This window comes from Hesperophylax consimilis, chromosome 28 (assembly GCF_061612785.1).
Source record: "Hesperophylax consimilis isolate HC1 chromosome 28, BYU_Hcon_1.0, whole genome shotgun sequence".
Lineage (NCBI taxonomy): Eukaryota > Metazoa > Arthropoda > Insecta > Trichoptera > Limnephilidae > Hesperophylax > Hesperophylax consimilis.
The window spans coordinates 6,487,851-6,506,501 of record NC_142863.1 but is presented as its reverse complement, the minus strand read 5'-3'; the positions used below and the strand labels follow the sequence as shown (position 1 = coordinate 6,506,501).

The 18,651-nt window shown below is 35.6% G+C and overlaps 1 protein-coding gene and 1 non-coding gene across 7 annotated transcripts in view; both read left to right on the top strand.

Annotated features, from left to right (window-relative positions):
* The window catches only part of LOC149410089 (clotting factor G beta subunit-like), a 56,033-nt gene extending 46,000 nt beyond the window's left edge, over positions 1-10,033 (top strand). For all 6 annotated transcript variants that reach the window (XM_089648646.1, XM_089648648.1, XM_089648644.1 and 3 more), the window contains 4 exons: positions 7,692-7,825; positions 8,517-8,696; positions 9,027-9,186; positions 9,328-10,033. In XM_089648646.1, the coding sequence (XP_089504772.1) occupies positions 7,692-7,825; positions 8,517-8,696; positions 9,027-9,186; positions 9,328-9,554 (701 nt within the window). In that variant the 3' untranslated portion in view covers positions 9,555-10,033. The remainder of the gene's footprint in view (positions 1-7,691; positions 7,826-8,516; positions 8,697-9,026; positions 9,187-9,327) is intronic.
* A 7,042-nt stretch (positions 10,034-17,075) lies between these two features.
* Positions 17,076-17,149, top strand: TRNAK-CUU (transfer RNA lysine (anticodon CUU)). The gene has a single exon. It is a non-coding gene; the product is annotated as a tRNA-Lys (tRNA).
* Positions 17,150-18,651: the final 1,502 nt, after the last annotated feature.

Genomic DNA, 18,651 nt, shown 5'->3' with positions numbered 1-18,651 from the left:
AAATAAATAGCAAAGGCAAGCACCTTTCATAAATAATATAACCTAAACTTTACAGGTGGCACTAGCGGTATATAATTAATCAAATGTACTGTGATCAAAATAATACATGCACCGTCTCGAAAGAAACTGAATTCACTAATTAAGGTTCTTTCCAATAAAAAACGAGAATATAGAGACATATATATCGCCATTAATATTAGGTAACTATAAAATTTAAATTTTAAATTCATTGAAAGAAAAACAAAAAAATAATATAAAATAATAAAGGATTTTTTAACAAACACAACACAAATCTTGATTGGCTTCTTCTTCTATTTTCATCTGGACGGGGTCCTTGTTTTGATTTCTATGAGAATAACCTTGTGCAAGAGGGGTCATTTGAGCCAGAGTTATCAATTTGAGCCAGGGTCATCAATTTGGTTACATCAGGTTTGTTACATCAGTTTTGTTACATCAGTTTGTGGCGTGCGGAAAAACATTAATTGCACGATCGTTCTATTTCTTCATATCGCACTTTTTTGAACGAGACAGTCATTGGTGTTCAAAGATGTCCTCTGTGGGTAGCTGACAGATTTTTGTAATCGGTCGCACGAACGTCCCTTGTGATGTCCGGAGGGTGACTACCCTTACGATTCCATCAGCTCCATGTTGGGAGGATAAAATGCGAGCCATTTTTCATAGAGTGTGGGGTAAGTAATCTTCCTTCAAAATAACTAGATCATATTTCTGGAGGGACCTCTGGTTGCTGGTTTGCCATTTGTTTCTCCGTTGAAGTTCTCCCAAATAATCCTTATTCAACCTGAACCAAAAGTATTGAATTAGTTCCGTCATTCTTTGATATTTATTTAGTCTGTTGTTCGTTACATCTCGGAAATCTTCTTCTGGAATAACAGATGCAAGTGTGCCCATAAGGAAATGGTCAGGAGTCAGAGGAATTAAATCATTAGGATCGTTAGACAGTGCTGTTAAGGGTTTGGAGTTGAGACAGGCTTCGACTTGACAATAGTACAGTATATAAAAGCCCAAAGTTAAAGATGAACCATTATTAATTCTATACAAGTGATATTTGGCATAGTTGACTGCAGTCTCTCACAGACCTCCTTGCGTTGGTGCGTGAGGCGCGATAAAATGCCATTCTATAGCCCTATTTGCTAAATATTCCTGAATTTTGTCACCTTTTTTTCTCAAACTTTCATAAAGTTCCTCCAGTTTATTACATGCACCTTTGAAAGTAGAAGCATTGTCACAATATATTTTCTTGGGTTGACCTCTGTGAGTTTTAAACCGTCCTATTTGGTAGACGCCGGGCGGTACCACGACCAGGGAGTCGTCGTGGTCAGCGGGAAGCATCCTCGTCGGGAACATCGTCAGTTGCTGCGATCGGTGACTCCTCTTGAATAAGGAGCACGTCTCAGGCGCTTGCGGGTGGTTTGTAGGGGCCAGCGTCGATCTGAGTAGAGTATTTCTTTTTGCGAAGGGGTTGCCTTGAGAAAGGCAGTTGGGGGTGTGAGCGCCTGCTCAGGGGGCCGGCGGGATTCCTCCGGCCGGCAAAAGTATCGGGGCCTGGCTGTGAAAACACAAGCTAGACAGTAATGCTTTTGTGGCTATATTTCAAACCACAAAAACTGCGCAAACCAAAGTCCGAAAAGCTATATATAGGGTTTCACGAGTGGTCAAATGACTCTCTTCTTGTGCGAGGGGAGATTCCGAGAAACGACGATTCTGTGGCCGAAGCAATGGACAGGTCATATGGCCCACACACTGTTGCAGTGGACAATCTCCCACCAACCCGTATTAATTGGTCATGTAAAAACGGGAGCAGAGCATTTAAAGAATAAATTAAATTAATAACTATTACATTTAATTAATAACTATACTAGCAAACCACTGCCGATTACACACGGAGTTCCACAAGGAAGCATACTAGGGCCCGTTCTTTTCATAATTTACATAAATGAACTTTGCAGCATGGAAATAGATGGAGAAATAATTAGTTACGCAGACGACACAGTTTTACTATTTAAATCTAAGGATTGGAATAAGGTTTATAACATAGCGAATCTAGGAATCACGCAAGTGAAAAAATGGTTGGACTCAAATACACTCACACTAAACATATCGAAAACAAAATTTACAACGTACAGCATAACTAACACAGGACAGCCAAAAACAATACAAACACCATAAAAATACACGAATGCATAAACACCAACATCTGCGATTGCCCCCCTCTAGAAAAAACAGAACAAATAAAGTATCTAGGAATCCTAATTGACCATAATCTTAGATGGACACATCACATCAAACAAATCACAAATAGACTCCTCAGAACAATACACATTTTCCTAAACATAAGAAACATATATAAAATAAAACAATTGAAAACAATATATTATGCACTATGCCAATCAATAATAGAATATGGAATAATTGCTTGGGGAGGAGCAACAAACGCAGCTATCGCTCAAATAGAAATCGCACAGAAAACGATATTAAAGGTAATACTCAAAAAACATAAACTAACCGATACAGACCAAATATTTAAAAGCTGTGACGTACTTGATATACGCCAATTATATGTTAAAACACTACTAAACTACATTTTCGACCAAAAAAACAAACCCCAACAAACACAAAATATCACTAATAGACCGGTCAGACAAGCGTACAAAGAAAACATAAAAACTCCGACGGTAAACACTACCTTTGGACAAAGACACCATAAATACCACGCTATTAAAGCATTCAACAGTCTTCCACTTGAAACAAAAATTGAGGAAAATAAAAATAAATTCAAACACAAAATAAAAAAAATGGATTAAAGAACAAAAAGACAATATTACCAAAATTCTATAACATAAAAGAATAAAACATATACACGCAACACAAAAAAATATATAAAACACGCAACACGCACAAACACATATATCATTATAAATGCCGATTTACATTCTCTTAGATATTTTTCTTTTAGTGTTATAATTATATTTTAATTTTTAATCTTTATTTTAATTTTAAATTTATCTTTATTTTAATGTTGTTTTTCTTTTTTTTTAAATGTATAAATTCTTAAATTATAAAATGGGGGCCTCAGCACGGGTAAACAACCCAGTGAGGCCAACATTACTGAATTGAAATATGAAATATTGTAAAAAAAATGTATCAACAATAAAAAAAAGAACTATTTTTATTTACACTTCCATTTTTTATAAGGCTTCTCGTTCTGCCTGAAAATTGTATTTTTGTGACGATACAATTAAATATTTCAAGCTAATTCTCGTTCTTCATCGTGTAAATTTTCTGATATTTTAGTCTTTAGCTTATCACAATTATTTACGAATCTTAATACGTAGGCAGTTACACGCTTTAGTTTAGTTAAAAAAAAAGAAATTTTAAAAGATGTCCCATTCTTCCGAATTAGTTGCAATCAAAACATTTTTTCCTTTAATTCACGGAGGGTTTGAACAAGATATTTTCGATAGCGGCCAACTGTTGTTTCCTCTAGTCAACCGCTCTGGCCCATGCCACCATATTGAGGAATTCACTAGTTGTTCAGCAGTAGCTCCTTTTGATAATATATCTGCTGCGTTGTCAGAGGATGGCCCACAACGCCATTGTTCTGAGTTACTGCACATGAATTTCATTTTTGGGTTTGTCAGATAGAATTTTTTTTAAATTGTTCGGTCTGGCAATTTCAGCTTGGCCCGACTCGGATGACAAATCCAAGATATAAGATCTCCATTTTCGTAACATCATGCCTGCAGACAGCAAAATGTAAATTAATTGACCTTTTAAATTTTTACAGGATTCCAAATTATCGTCTCCGGTCAATAGGTCATCAATGTTAAAATTGTTTTTTATGACTTGACTAGCTTTATGAAAAGTAATTTGGTTATCCATACCAACTTGTTGTAGGCATCTTGTAGCTAGGAAAGAGGAAGGACTTAACCCGTACTTTACAGTTTTCAGTTTGTAATGCTGAATCTCCTCTTCCGGTGACTCGCACCATACTATTTTCTGCAAGCTGTGGTCAGCTGCACTCACGTTTATCTGCCGATACATCTTTTCGATGTTAGCTGTCATGACATATTGGTGTTTTCTGAAAAGTAACAATTGGGTATATAAATCCTTTTGAATGACAGGTTCTACCATCAAGGCGTCATTCAGGGAAATTCCATTGGAAGTTTTGGCTGATCCGTCAAAAACAACCCTCACCTTAGTGGTGGAGCTCGTTTCCTTAATGAGCGCGTGATGTAGTAAAAACAACCCTCACCTTAGTGGTGGAGCTCGATTCCTTAATGAGGGCGTGATGTGGTAAAAACAACCCTCACCTTGGTGGTGGAGCTCGATTCCTTAATGAGGGCGTGATGTGGTAAAAACAACCCTCACCTTAGTGGTGGAGCTCGATTCCTTAATGAGGACGTGATGTGGTAAAAACAACCCTCACCTTTGTGGTGGAGCTCGATCCTTTAATGAGGGCGTGATGTGGTAAAAACAACCCTCACCTTAGTGGTAGAGCTCGATTCCTTAATGAGGGCGTGATGTGGTAAAAACAACCCTCACCTTAGTGGTGGAGCTCGATTCCTTAATGAGGGCGTGATGTGGTAAAAACAACCCTCACCTTAGTGGTGGAGCTCGATTCCTTAATGAGGGCGTGATGTAGTAAAAACAACCCTCACCTTAGTGGTGGATCTCGATTCCTTAATGAGGGCGTGATGTAGTAAAAACAACCCTCACCTTAGTGGTGGAGCTCGATTCCTTAATGAGGGCGTGATGTGGTAAAAACAACCCTCACCTTAGTGGTGGAGCTCGATTCCTTAATGAGGGCGTGATGTAGTAAAAAATAGGAGAAATGATCTCCCTCTAGTTTATCACATACCTCCGTTACCTAGTTCCTTGTATTCTCGCATAGATTGTACATGTTGCGATTTTAATTCTGTATTTGACGACAATTTTCTTTCAAGTTTTTCAAGTTTTGGAATCTTTTCTCCGCTGTTGTCAATGAGTTTCCTAATTGATCGATACAAGGACGGCTTGGTAAAGTTACTATGAATCTACCGTCTTCTTCTCATGCATGAATAGCTATGAAATTAGCCTCGCAAGCTTTCTCCTCATGATTTTGATATTTAATGGGGTTGACTTCTTCTAGATTGCAATTTTTTTCAATTTGACCCAACCTAACCTAACCTAACTTTCACAGATGATCAAAATAAAACACCAAATTAACAACGTGGTTGATAAATCTCTGGCAATCTTCGTTCCCTTCGATTGGAACTCCGTGAAAGCGTCCTCTCACCAGCTGAAAATACTCAGAACAGGGGTCTATCCAGGGGAACCATGTTAGGCTGGTCCTCCAACACCTTCGAAAGAAACCGATGCTTTTACGGGATAACTCAACCACATCAAGAGCACGGGAAAAGCCGGCGCTGCCCTACTGAAATAGACGCTCTTCTGGTATCCAGGGTTTTCGACTTTGCTAACACAAAAAAGTCCCTACTAGGCAAGCCAATTACCAATTTCGATTCCTTCGCTTTTGTCGCTTTGATAAGATAGGATAGCCTACGGAAAAGTCGTACACTTCGTCCCAAACCAAACTTATGTGAAATCTCTATTGAAGGAATAGGAAAGCCAGACAGATGTATTCTCTCGGCGGCTACCTTCGATCCGCTGTGTTATCCCGATTCAAAGATGAATGAAAATTATATGCTGACAGAGAACCCCCTGTAATAAATACAATACACCGTAGCCTTCACAAAGTTCGTAGAACGAAGTCGGAAGTAGGTATTAGTAGTACGTAGATATACGCACGTAGCTCTAATAGTTGAAATAATGGTGCACTCGCGGTACATGGCTAAGTGAGAGTGATGATTGAATAAGTTATATTTAATTAAATATATTTTATGAATTCCGTATAACCTAGTCGTTAAATATTACTACTGGAGAATTATTAAATCATTTTAAATTGCGAAAAATAGTCTCATAGCTCATAACCCAAATAATGCGCATTGTTCAATAATCTAAAGTGTTAAAACTAACCAAGTGCCCAGGCGGTTTTAACACAATATGTGATTTATGACCCCTTATTGTAAAAGGGTCCGGACTTAAAATTCTTCTGTTGAAGCTTTTAAAATAATTACTTATAGTATTCAAGCTAAATACCCTAACTTCAAAATAAAATTGTATTATTTTATTTATTGGAACGCATTTACCTCTCTAAGAAATCCACAATAAATAAGGGTTAATAATTAGTTTATAATAGGACTTACCAATTCATCATCTTAGTGCATTCCAAATAATTATAAGAAACAACCACACTCACATGCAGTAAAATACTCATGCTGTTAGAAAACCACACTTTCTACACTAAATGATTTTAGCCGCGTTCGTGTCCCGACAATGAAATTTTTTGCTGACGCGTCTCCCAACTTTTAATCGCCTTGACTATATTACAACGCTGACCGATCCTGGCTATGCTCGACCGACTTTGAATTCCCCCTGATCTTCACTATCTGAATCTCCTTGCCCGTCTTCCAACGCTTTCAAACCCTGACTATCTTGACTCTAAAGTACTTGGCTTCATAAATAGAATCACCTCTGATTTCGATAATATTATGTTTGTTGGTTCGCCCTTATCTAGAATATGCCTGCGTCATTTGATCTTCATTCTATGATATTCACATTAATCATATCGAATAAGTGGCATTGCTTGGAGGTTAAGGCTTAAAAGAGGCTATTACTCATACGATGAACTTGAAGTAAAATTAAATATTTCTTCTTTTGAAAACGTAGTAAGGACTTTGATCTCATCTGCATTTTCAAAATTATTAACAGTATGATTGACTCACCTACTTTATTGCAACTCACCCCTTTCAATATCCCTTCCCGTAGACTCAGAAATAATTATTTGTTTTTCCTCGATCAACTCTCTCAAATAATTTATACCATTCACCAATGTCCTGAATGTCCAGACTTGTCAACTCAAGTCAGGAACTTGAATTTTTGGTGTAAGCCTACGTAAATGATTTCTGCCAGTCACTACGCAAGTAATATTTTGTATTGATATGGCTGAAGTCGTGAACTCCATCAAAACCATTCCATCATATTAGATATCAGATAGCATCGTGTAGTATGTAATGTGGTAATTGGACTTGGTTCGTCAGTAAATAACGGCATACGACATTAGTAAAAAAGCTGGTGTTATATTTAGATATCCCAACAAACTTTACTTAGTTCTCTTCACCCGTAAGGGCAGCTCGGTTATATTCATTACTCTGTGGTTAAAATTCTATGAATAGCGATATTTTTAACACATTCCTATGTTGGAAGGTATTTCCAATTTCCATTATGCATTATTCTTTCCATGGTTAAAGCATTGACTGCCCAAAACTTTAATATGAATTATACTTGTGAGAGAAAAAAAAGAGGGCGTGACCAAAACTCTGAACTTAGAACCTTGGCTTTATGCCTAACGCATGTTTCCATTATTCTATCGAAATATGTTTATTTACCACAATTATGAACAAAATAATTAAGACCTTTTTTTTAAATTAAGAAAATTTTTTCGTGATTGAAATCTTTATATTCTTATGTTTTATTAAAAGTAAGCTAGTGTTCGTGAAGATTTTATCTGAAAATATTGGTAAATAGATGAAATTTTTCATGTAAATTTTCTTTTCCGTTTTTTCTGGCAGCCGCCCATTGTTTTTACGACGAGCAATCAAAAATTTCAAAGGAGGCCAAGTATTTCCGAGTTGCCGCTGGGAAATTTTACAACGCGTGGGACCATCAGCTGGAGAGGAACCGCGGCCAGGTGCAAAAAGCTGAGGTATGCTACAATTAAAAAAAAAACCACCAACTATATACTCCATAATATTCCCAAATTTAATTAATTATTATAATTGTTGGACAACAATAGGAAAAATCCAATAAATAATACGCAGAACAGTACTCTTCAAAAGGATGAAATATTATAATGCGCAGTTGGAAACTATAAAGTCTGCACCAATTGGTAGATTCAAGATAAGATGGGTCATAGAAGCCACACTAAGCAAAATGAAATGTGATAGTATATAAATTTATCATATGTTACTTACACTACACGTCTTACACGTACATTAATCAACAATGTTTATACGAATTATGATATTTCTTCTTCCGCATTAAAACAATTTTTTATAACAATCTTGCAATATTCTCGCCAGATGTATTGTCGTTTGCAAGGTCAGATCCTATCCATGTTTGACGTCCTGGCATATGTATATACGAGTATACTCGTATATTCACCCGAGGCTGCCAACTAAGGCTTCTGATGCTTCCTATATGCAGAATAAACTAAGTGTGTAAACTAAGTAAACTGTGTAAACTAAGTTATAAGCTTTCTGAATTTCTTGCGAAACGCCATCGTTTTTACAATACGTGTTGTTTTTTAATAAATATATTTAGATATTCCAAAATCGAATTTTTTACGAAATGTTATCGTTTTTATAATACGTGTAATTTTTAATAAATGTTTTTAGGTATTCAAGATACTTCTCCACAATAAATACGGGGGCCATGAGCAGCACTACCAGGACGATGTAGCGCTGGTGATATTAAAGAAACCCTTTCACTTCACCACCGCGGTGCAGGCTATCTGTTACGACCTGTATGACGAGGAACTCAACAGACACCAACTTTCACCCAACAGCGTCGGGAAGGTTTGGCTGTTTATAATTATAAAGATTGAATTTTTCGGGTTGCCATTTAGCCAAAATTTCAGACATTGTTGTAGAGTCCATCACTATGTCCTGCATGTCCTGCATGCTGAAGGTCCTCTCATCTGAAGCTCTCTCTACATGACAGTCCATAAACGTTTTTGAAATCTGCGGAATCCTTTTTTAAAACGTATTCGTATTTCAAAAAGTGTATTACGTTATTACTAACCTTTTCTTGGTTTCATGTCTGTTTAGCTTCTCGGTTGAATTTTTTGTTTGTCTATATTTCTATACGCGAAAATAACGTATTTGTAAAAATATTTTGTTTTTCAGGTAGCAGGCTGGGGAATGACTGAAAAACATGAAACTTCTAATGAGCTGCGGACCCTTAACTTGCCAGTTGTAGAGCGAAGTGTGTGTACCAAGGAGCTAAGCCAATATCACTACACTGGCTTTCTTACTTCTGACAAGTTTTGTGCAGGCTATCTCAATGGTTCGTACGTTTTGAACAATTTATTACGCGAACTTTGGAAAAAAATTTCTAAAATTTAAAATTTACACAAATTAAAAATTTATAATAAGTTTAGTTACAAAAATTTTATATTTAAAATCCAAAAAAATATATAATTTTCAGGGTCCGCAGTGTGCAAGGGTGACAGCGGTGGAGGGTTGGTGTTCCCCTTGAAGTACACCGAGCGGAACCGCTGGTACCTCCGCGGCGTGGTCAGCAACGGCCCCCTAAACGAGGACAAGACATCCTGCCGCCCCAACACCTTCACTGCCTTTACAGAGATCTTCAGCGTGAGGGACTGGCTGAGCAACACCCTGAAACCACTGATCGGATATAATGATATTGATTAATATTGATTAATATTTTGTAGGACAGATATTTATTTAATATGTTGAATAAAGTATATATATAAATAAAGTAATCCTAAAAGTACCATTCGACACAGAATCAAGCGAAATTTACAAAACATTAGAAGTCTTGTCAATGAGACAACTTTATGCCAAATCTGCATTACTACACCTCCTCCAACACAAACTCCATATTCCAATTCAACCAAAAACCTCGTTATAAACCAGATCCTCAAAAAATAAAACACTAAACATACCGATAACACACACCACACACGGACAAAGACACTTTCAATACTACGCTACTAAACTGTTTAATTGTATGCCCATTACTCTGAAGCAACTACTAACTGCAAATACATCCGCAAACATTCACAAAAAACATATCACAGCCTGGATCAAAAACCAAGATATTTTATTTTTTCAAAACATAATAACTCCGAACCAAACATAACTAAACCATAAAAAGTGTATAATAAATAAACACGTTTTTCGAGATTTTACCAACTATACTCACACTTACAATTCAAATATATGCATTTACATAATATATGTTAATATATATTAATAATTTTTTTTTAGATATTTATTATGAATATTCAATTTACAAAAAAACCAAAAAAATTAAAAAATTAAAACTTATAAAAAATAAAAACTTTCTTCTAAAACACATAAATACTTGTCACACCTATACATAACCACGTAAACACCTCAGCACAGGTTCTCCTAGTGAGGTGTTCACGAAACATACAATATTTCTGGATTACGATTCTTACGCTTTCACTGAGACATGGCGGAACAAAAACATTGATACTACGGAATTGGGTTTCTTTGAACACACAGTGTACAGACAAGATAGAAGCAATAGCAATAAAACTAGAGGAGGTGGTGTGTTAATATCCGTAAATAAGAAATTCAACTCAAGAAAACTCAAATGCATCTACACTCATCTGGAACAACTATTCATCATGGTGTCTACCAATAAGGAAAAAATTATTGTTGGCTGCTTATATATACCCCCTTCTTCTGATGCTCAATTATACAAAGACCACTACCTCGAAGCTGAAACAATACGAAGAAAATTTCCATATGCCACTTTGATATTAACAGGAGACTACAATCTACCTAATGTAACGTGGGACACAGAAAACAATAAAACTTCATGCACGGACAACATCAATCATGGTTCCCATGATATAATCGAGATGTCAAATTTTTTAAATCTCCGGCAGTTAAACTATGTCTACAATGTTAACGCTCGTCTTCTCGATCTAGTGTTTTCCAATTCTTCTTCTGTAAAAGTATCCGCATCTGCTGAAGATATTCTCCCAATCGACAAGTATCACCCTCCTTTAACGATCGAATGCTACAGTTCAAAAATAGAAAAAAATCCATCTCCATCAACAAAATTAAACTTTTTCAAAGCTGATTTTAAGCAAATCACAAATCTTCTATTGTCTACTGACTGGAACTTTCTTGACTTTGAAGAAAACCTAAATGTAATGGTAGACAAATTTTACTTAATTTTAAATAATGCAATTGAATTGTTTGTACCCGTCACTAAAATCACTGTGCACAACTACCCAAAATGGTTTAGCAACGACCTTATTAAAATAATTAGAGACAAAAAAATTGCTCATAAAGTTTATAAATCGTCACGTGATCCTAAAGATTATGTAAAATTTTGTGAACTAAGAAAGACAACTAAAAATATGTCCAAGTTATGTTACAAAAGGTGTATCGAAAACTGCGAAGAATTGGCAGCAGCTAATCCTCAGAACATTTATAAATTTGCGAACATGCTCAATAATAATGACTCTAGTATTCCGTCAAACATGTATTTAGATAATAAAATGGCCGATACCCCCCAAGAAGTCGTCAATCTGTTTGCTGAATTTTTCAGCAAAGTCTATGATACTGCAAACAACTCTCCATTATTCGATACAACTACAGCTAACAATGACAACAAGATCGATTTTAGCCAATGTATATTCGAAGAAAGCGATATTAGAACTAAATTAAAATCCCTTGATATTAATAAATCGGCTGGTCCCGATAACATTCCTCCAATTTTCTTATCAAAATGCTTATCAGTTTTAACATTACCTCTAACTAAACTTTTTAACTTGTCTCTAAAAATTGGTACCTTTCCACAAAAATGGAAAACCAGTTTTCTATTTCCAATCTTTAAGAAAGGAAATAGATCAGATATCTCTAACTATAGACCTGTATGTATCCAATCGTCAATCCCTAAACTATTTGAATCTGCTCTGCTTTCTAAACTCTCGCCTGAGATTAACAAAGTTATTTCACATCGTCAACATGGTTTCATGGCAAAAAGATCTACTTTTACAAACTTGATGATCTATCAGGAATACCTATTTAATACAATGCAAAAGCGTCTTCAAACAGACGTAGTGTATACTGACTTTAGTAAGGCATTCGACAAAGTCTCACATAAAATTCTCATACATAAACTTAGTGCCCTTGGAATAACAGGGAATATTTTGAGATGGTTTGAGAGTTATCTGCATAAAAGAAAAATATGTGTTAAACTCAACTCACACTATTCACACCAGTTCGAAGTCTTTACCGGCGTCCCACAGGGGTCTCATTTAGGACCAGTACTATTTTTATTGTTTATCAATGATATAACTACGGTTTTTGATGGAGTCATGATTCTCTTATTTGCAGATGATCTCAAAATTTATAAAACCATTACAAATATTCATGACTGTTACGTACTACAATTTAATCTTGTGAGGCTACAAGAGTGGTGCACCCACAATGAACTATTTCTCAATATTGATAAATGTCAAACGATAACTTTTGCCCGAATCAAAAATCCCATTACGCATCAATATAGCATCAACAACATTTTCCTAAAAAGAGTTGAAAATATTAAGGATCTTGGTATTATTTTTGACAGGCAACTAACATTTGTTCCTCATATATTAAAGGCACTGCTGAAAACCAGCTACATTCCCGGAGAAATCCGGAATGTACAGCTGAGCAGTTGCCCTTTTGGCATTATAATCATCTAAATGTATGTGTACAAACTATATGCAAACATGTAAAAAATTATTGTCAAATAAACGTTTTTATTATTATTATTATTATTATTATATAAACGAAATAACCACCAAGGCCATGAAATGTTTGGGTTTTATATTAAGGACAGCGAAAGATTTTAAATTAATAAATTCCTTCAAACTGCTATTCACTGGTTTAGTTAGAAGTAATCTAGAGTATAACTCAACAATCTGGTCTCCATTTTATAAGATTCACCAATTAAAAATTGAAAGAGTGCAACATAAATTTCTGCGATTTATTAATTATAAATTAGGAATTCCAAACGAATATCTTAATTACACTTTCCTCATGAACTTACTAAATTTAACCGATTTATCATTGAGACGCACAGTGTGCGACTTAGTATCTCTTTTCAAAATTTCGAATGGCAGACTGGATGCCATTGATTTGACGAGTCTTATATCGCTCCGTGTACCTACGCGCGACACTCGACAGACCGCTCTATATAATGTTCCCATATCTGCTAACAATTATGTTCAAAACTCACCTATTCAAAGACTTCACATACTCGGTAATAAGTATAGCTCAATTGATGTTTATCATCACCAATCAGTATACAAACTAAAATACAGTATACTAGAATGTTTGTAACAGATTCATAATTTTTTTTTTCAAACGCATATTTTATTGTTTCATTAACTAAGCTTTGTTTTGTAAAATTCCCAATCGGGCAAAATAAAGATTGATGATTACAAAGATGGTTTACAACAAACTGTAGTGTTTATCTTTATAATAATAATAACAAACTTAATTGTCTTGTGTGTATTACCTACTTACATTATTGTACTCTTGTAACTACACTATATTTATATAAACTTATCGAACTCATTGTCCAAATTCCAATAACACCGTAACTATATACTTGAATTGTATCTACTTAACTACCTACCTATATCTGTTATATTTTTCTCAAGTTTATGTATTAGTTTAACCTATGTTCTGTAAAATATTCAACCGACGTACTTTGTACAATAAACTTTGCTTGCTTATGTTTATAAAATAATAACACCATAACAATAACCCTACACATTGTTATGTAAGTTCATACTCAATTTATTATGCTATGTAATTAAAATATTTTATAATGCTACTGAACAACAAAACCCTTAACATGTATACGTAAAAGCCTTCTAGGCGTTAATAAAATGAAATAAATAAATAAATAAATAAATAAATTACTCACATACAGTTTCACCTTCTCAAACCTACCTTACAAACAACATATTATAGTTATAAGTTTGAAATATATCATATACAAATATAAATAATTATGTGAAACTGTAAATTATATATAGAAATAAAAATTAAAAAAAAAAGTATTGATTTTGAGAAAAATAGCTTTCGTTAACTTTATACTAATGTTGATTATTTAATCTTCACACATCTGATGGAGACTGCAGTGCTGTCCGATACGTTGGCTAAAGAAGGAGTTAGCGCAACACGGCATAATACCCACAAAATAAACCACTATAATTCTTTTGTCAAGTTAATGACATGTCGGACAAACTTTTCTAATGAATAGAGCGCCAAAGCATGATATTTCTATCATGCTATGTCTGTCCGACGCGTCGCCAGCTCCTTTCGGATCATGAGAGACTTACCTCTCGGGCGGTGGGCACCGCTGTCATGCTATCGTGTCACAGGGTGATGCGATGATTAAATAAAACAGTTTAATTGTTTAAATTGCACACTGATTATATATTTAAATGTCTGATCATACCAATATTTTAATTAAGACACTCACCCGAGATCGACCGTGTTATGAGCTACTCTGACTATCTAAACTTGGCTAGGTATTTTTGAAGATGGGAAATCCATGACGGTGAGGAATGCATCGGTACGATCCGAGGCAAGTCGGATGCCTCTCATCCCTCCTCCGGAATATTCTGCTGCTGCGCGCTGGCCCTCTCGTGTGTTAGGCACCAATCGACATCCGCCCAAAGATTTGCTCGGCGAGATTAACTAAGGCTCGGCCCAGAATATTAATAACATGCCTGTACAAGGCCCAGGATGATGGATTTATATCCGCGACCACGGTCAACCCAGAGATGGCTCCGATTAATTGTCGATTTCGATCTACCGACATGCTGATCAAAATGTCTCCGTTATGGTTTTTAAATGTGAATCACGCACTTTCTCGATAACTCCAATATCATGTTGGATATTTAAAATAACAAACCCATCAGGGTAAAAATCTATCGATTCACGATTGACTGTATTACATTCCGTAATCCGGTTTTTAAATTAATAATCTCTGCGACTGTCGTTACCGAACCGGGGTCCCACCGGGTCTATAACAAGAGTGCGGAAACGCCCCCCCCCCTTTCTACCGACCGCTCATCTCTGAGTTGCCTGTCCAAGAATCATAATTAATTTATTACCCTTTCGAAATTAGCCTACCTGAGCCTACTTGAGTTTATGAAATAATATTTCATAACATTACCCCCGTCACCACACAAATGTTTGCCCCCAAACATTAATTTACCTACAAACCTGAATTATAAAAACCTATGTCGATCCCGGTACTAAAAAGAAGAAGGTAACTCAAACAATTGTTATAAAACTACAAAATAGAATAAAATTAATAAGTTATACCGAATGGGTGTGCCGCAACTCCAATCGCACCCATCCTGCGTAAGGCAGGATGGCTGGGCTTGCGAAGCAACCATTCTCCGATCTGAAAATTTACAAAAACCATAGCAACTACACTTAAATATAGAAAACTTTAACTTAAATATCCTAAAATTAACAATATCTAAATAATGTTACGTAAACGGGGTCCACAAGCACCCACAGCATTGATGAAGCTGGGTGTTGAAAAACTGACTTATCGTCAAGAACTGCCGTTGACGTTACATCTACAATAAAGCAGATAAACTTAAATTAAAAATTCATATATTATTACTACAAAATTACAATTTATATATATTTATATCTCCTTCTCACATCATCCGAATATTACAACATGCACTTTGGCAACACTGTCCCTAAAATAGGGTTTATATAGCCACAATAGGCAACACTTTAGGGTGGAAAACCAGCCCTCACTTTTCACTGATTTTACGCACTGAATGTACATCTTAGGAGATGGAAAAATGTTCACTCCGGAGAGTTGTAACTAATCTACCTAATTTGGTCGCTCAGGTGAGTTCACGAAGGGAAGTAATAAATTTAAGAGCAAAACATCATCGCAAGAAAGTTTTATCTTATTTGAGAAAACTATAACCTTTACACTCTCACAGGTGTGTAAGGTGGTTTAATAAATTGAAAACGTCATCAACCATTCCTATGGATATGGTGCAATTAGTAGAGGTATACCGCCATTTTTATGAATGGTGTAATTAGTAAAGTATACAACCATTGTTTTGAATGGTGTTATTTTTGTATGAGTCCCATATGTGATGGACATATCTTATATAATAAGTATATATTTGTAATCAGTTCTTATAATTAAACATTGCACTATACGAGAAGAATTTTCAAGCAATTTATACTTAGTTTAGCTAGATAGCAAAACAAGATTAATATTTTACCCAACTTTTGCGTAGATGAGTATTTAAATTTTCCAAGTACTCAGAGTACCAAGAGGTACTGGGATGGTATACATATTGAAAGTACATAGAATAATAATATTAACGAAATATGAACATTGTTCATAAAATTGTGCTTGAAATACAAGGGGATAGTGGACAAGTATCACCATGCATTTCCAGACAATATAAACAAATACATAACATAATTTTATTCATCTGTTCTGCTGAATTGTTCTTTAACATATTAAAGCTTAATATAACGATTATTTCAATAAACACGGAAAATAATGAACTCGAGCATTATCACTAGAGTTAAATAAAAATTGTGAGAAACAATTACTACTCGTTTTTTTATTTAATCATAGATTGTCAATGTCGGGTTGCTTCAACTCGGTTGATCAGGCCGGGTTGAAACTCCCAAGCATTAAACAATATTTTATTTACAGCACTTTATAGGGATGGCCAGATCCTTCAAAGTACTTAAGAATATAGGACTATACCGGGACATTGTCCGATTTTACAATATCTTTTATATGGAAATCACCGGTAACTTTCCCATTCATGTCAGCTAATGTATAAATTAGGTCTGATTTTTTCTTTACAACAACATTTTGTACAAAGCGAGGGGCTAGTTTTTGTGCAAAGTAATTTAAAGCGTTTGATTGGACGAAATTTCTACGCCAAACTCTGTCTCCGACTTGAAAACTAACATGTTTTCTCCGCAGGTTATAATGGCTTGCTCCTTTTTGGTAAGCTTTTAGTAAAGCATCTGAGACTTGCTCATAAACTGATGACAGTTCTTCTAATCTTTGTGCGTAGATTCTCTGACTAGTACAATTTTGTGAATTAGATTCAATATCAGCTATAGGGTTACGATGCAAATCACCGTCTAATATTTGCTCCGGCTAGCTCAGTCGGTAGAGCATGAGACTCTTAATCTCAGGGTCGTGGGTTCGTGCCCCACGTTGGGCGCCAAATATTATGCGGGTTTAAAGTTAAAGACACGTCGGACAAACTTTTCTAATGAATAGAGCGCCAAAGCATGATATTTCTATCATGCTATGTCTGTCCGACGCGTCGCCAGCTCCTTTCGGATCATGAAAGACTTACCTCTCGGGCGGTGGGCACTGCTGTCATGCTATTATGTCACAGGGTGATGTGATGATTAAATAAAACAGTTTAATTGTTTAAATTGCACACTGATTATATATTTAACTGTCTGATCATATCAATATTTAAATTAAGACACTCACCCGAGATCGACCGTGTTATGAGCTACTCTGACTATCTAAACTTGGCTAGGTATTCTTGATGATGGGAAATCCATGACGGTGAGGAATGCATCGGTACGATCCGAGGCAAGTCGGATGCCTCTCATCCCTCCTCCGGAATATTCTGCTGTTGCGCGCTGGCCCTCTCGTGTGTTAGGCACCAATCGACATCCGCCCACAGATTTGCTCGGCGAGATTAATTAAGGCTCGGCCCAGAATATTAATAACTTGCCTGCACAAGGCCCAGGATGATGAATTTATATCCGCGACCACGGTCAACCCAGAGATGGCTCCGATTAATTGTCGATTACCATCTACCGACATGCTGATCAAAATGTCGCCGTTATGGTTTTGAAATGTGAATCACGCACTTTCTCGATAACTCCAATATCATGTTGGATATATAAAATAACAAACCCATCAGGGTAAAAATCTATCGATTCACGATTGACTGTGTTACATTCCGTAATCCGGTTTTTAAATTAATAATCTCTGCGACTGTCGTTACCGAACCGGGGTCCCGCCGGCTCTCTAACAAGAGTCAGGAAACGGCCCCTCCCCCCTTTCTCCTGACCGCTCATCTCTGTGTTGCCTGTCAAGAATCATAATTAATTTATTACCCTTTCGAAATTAGCCTACCTGAGCCTACTTGAGTTTATGAAATAATATTTCATAACAGAACTTTATAAATGATCAAAAAAAATTATTCCAAAAGGAAATTCAGCAAAATTTCGTAAAATCAAACCGTGGATAACACATGGGCTTGTTGTGTCCATAAGACACAAAGAATTTCTTTATAAAGAAACAAAAAAAACCACTAGACATTAAATTTAATGTTCATTTTAGAGAATACAAAAATAAATTAACCACGCTCATAAAAAACACGAAAGAAAATTATTATAAAAATAAATATGATGATTCTGAAAATGACAGTAAGAAAGTTTGGAATATAATCAATGAAATCATGGAAAATAAACAAAAAACCAAAAGTAATACTATTAAGAGTATAATACAAAACAATAACATAATTAACTGTATTGAAGAACTTAAAAAAGGAGCAAACGCTTTTAATGATTTCTTTGCAAATATCGGAAAGAGTCTAGCAGAAAAAATTACCGTGAAAAAAATAAATAATATGTATATTGAAAATATTCTGAATATAGAAACTAAACTTGAACTCTTCGAACCAACCAATCCGTCTGA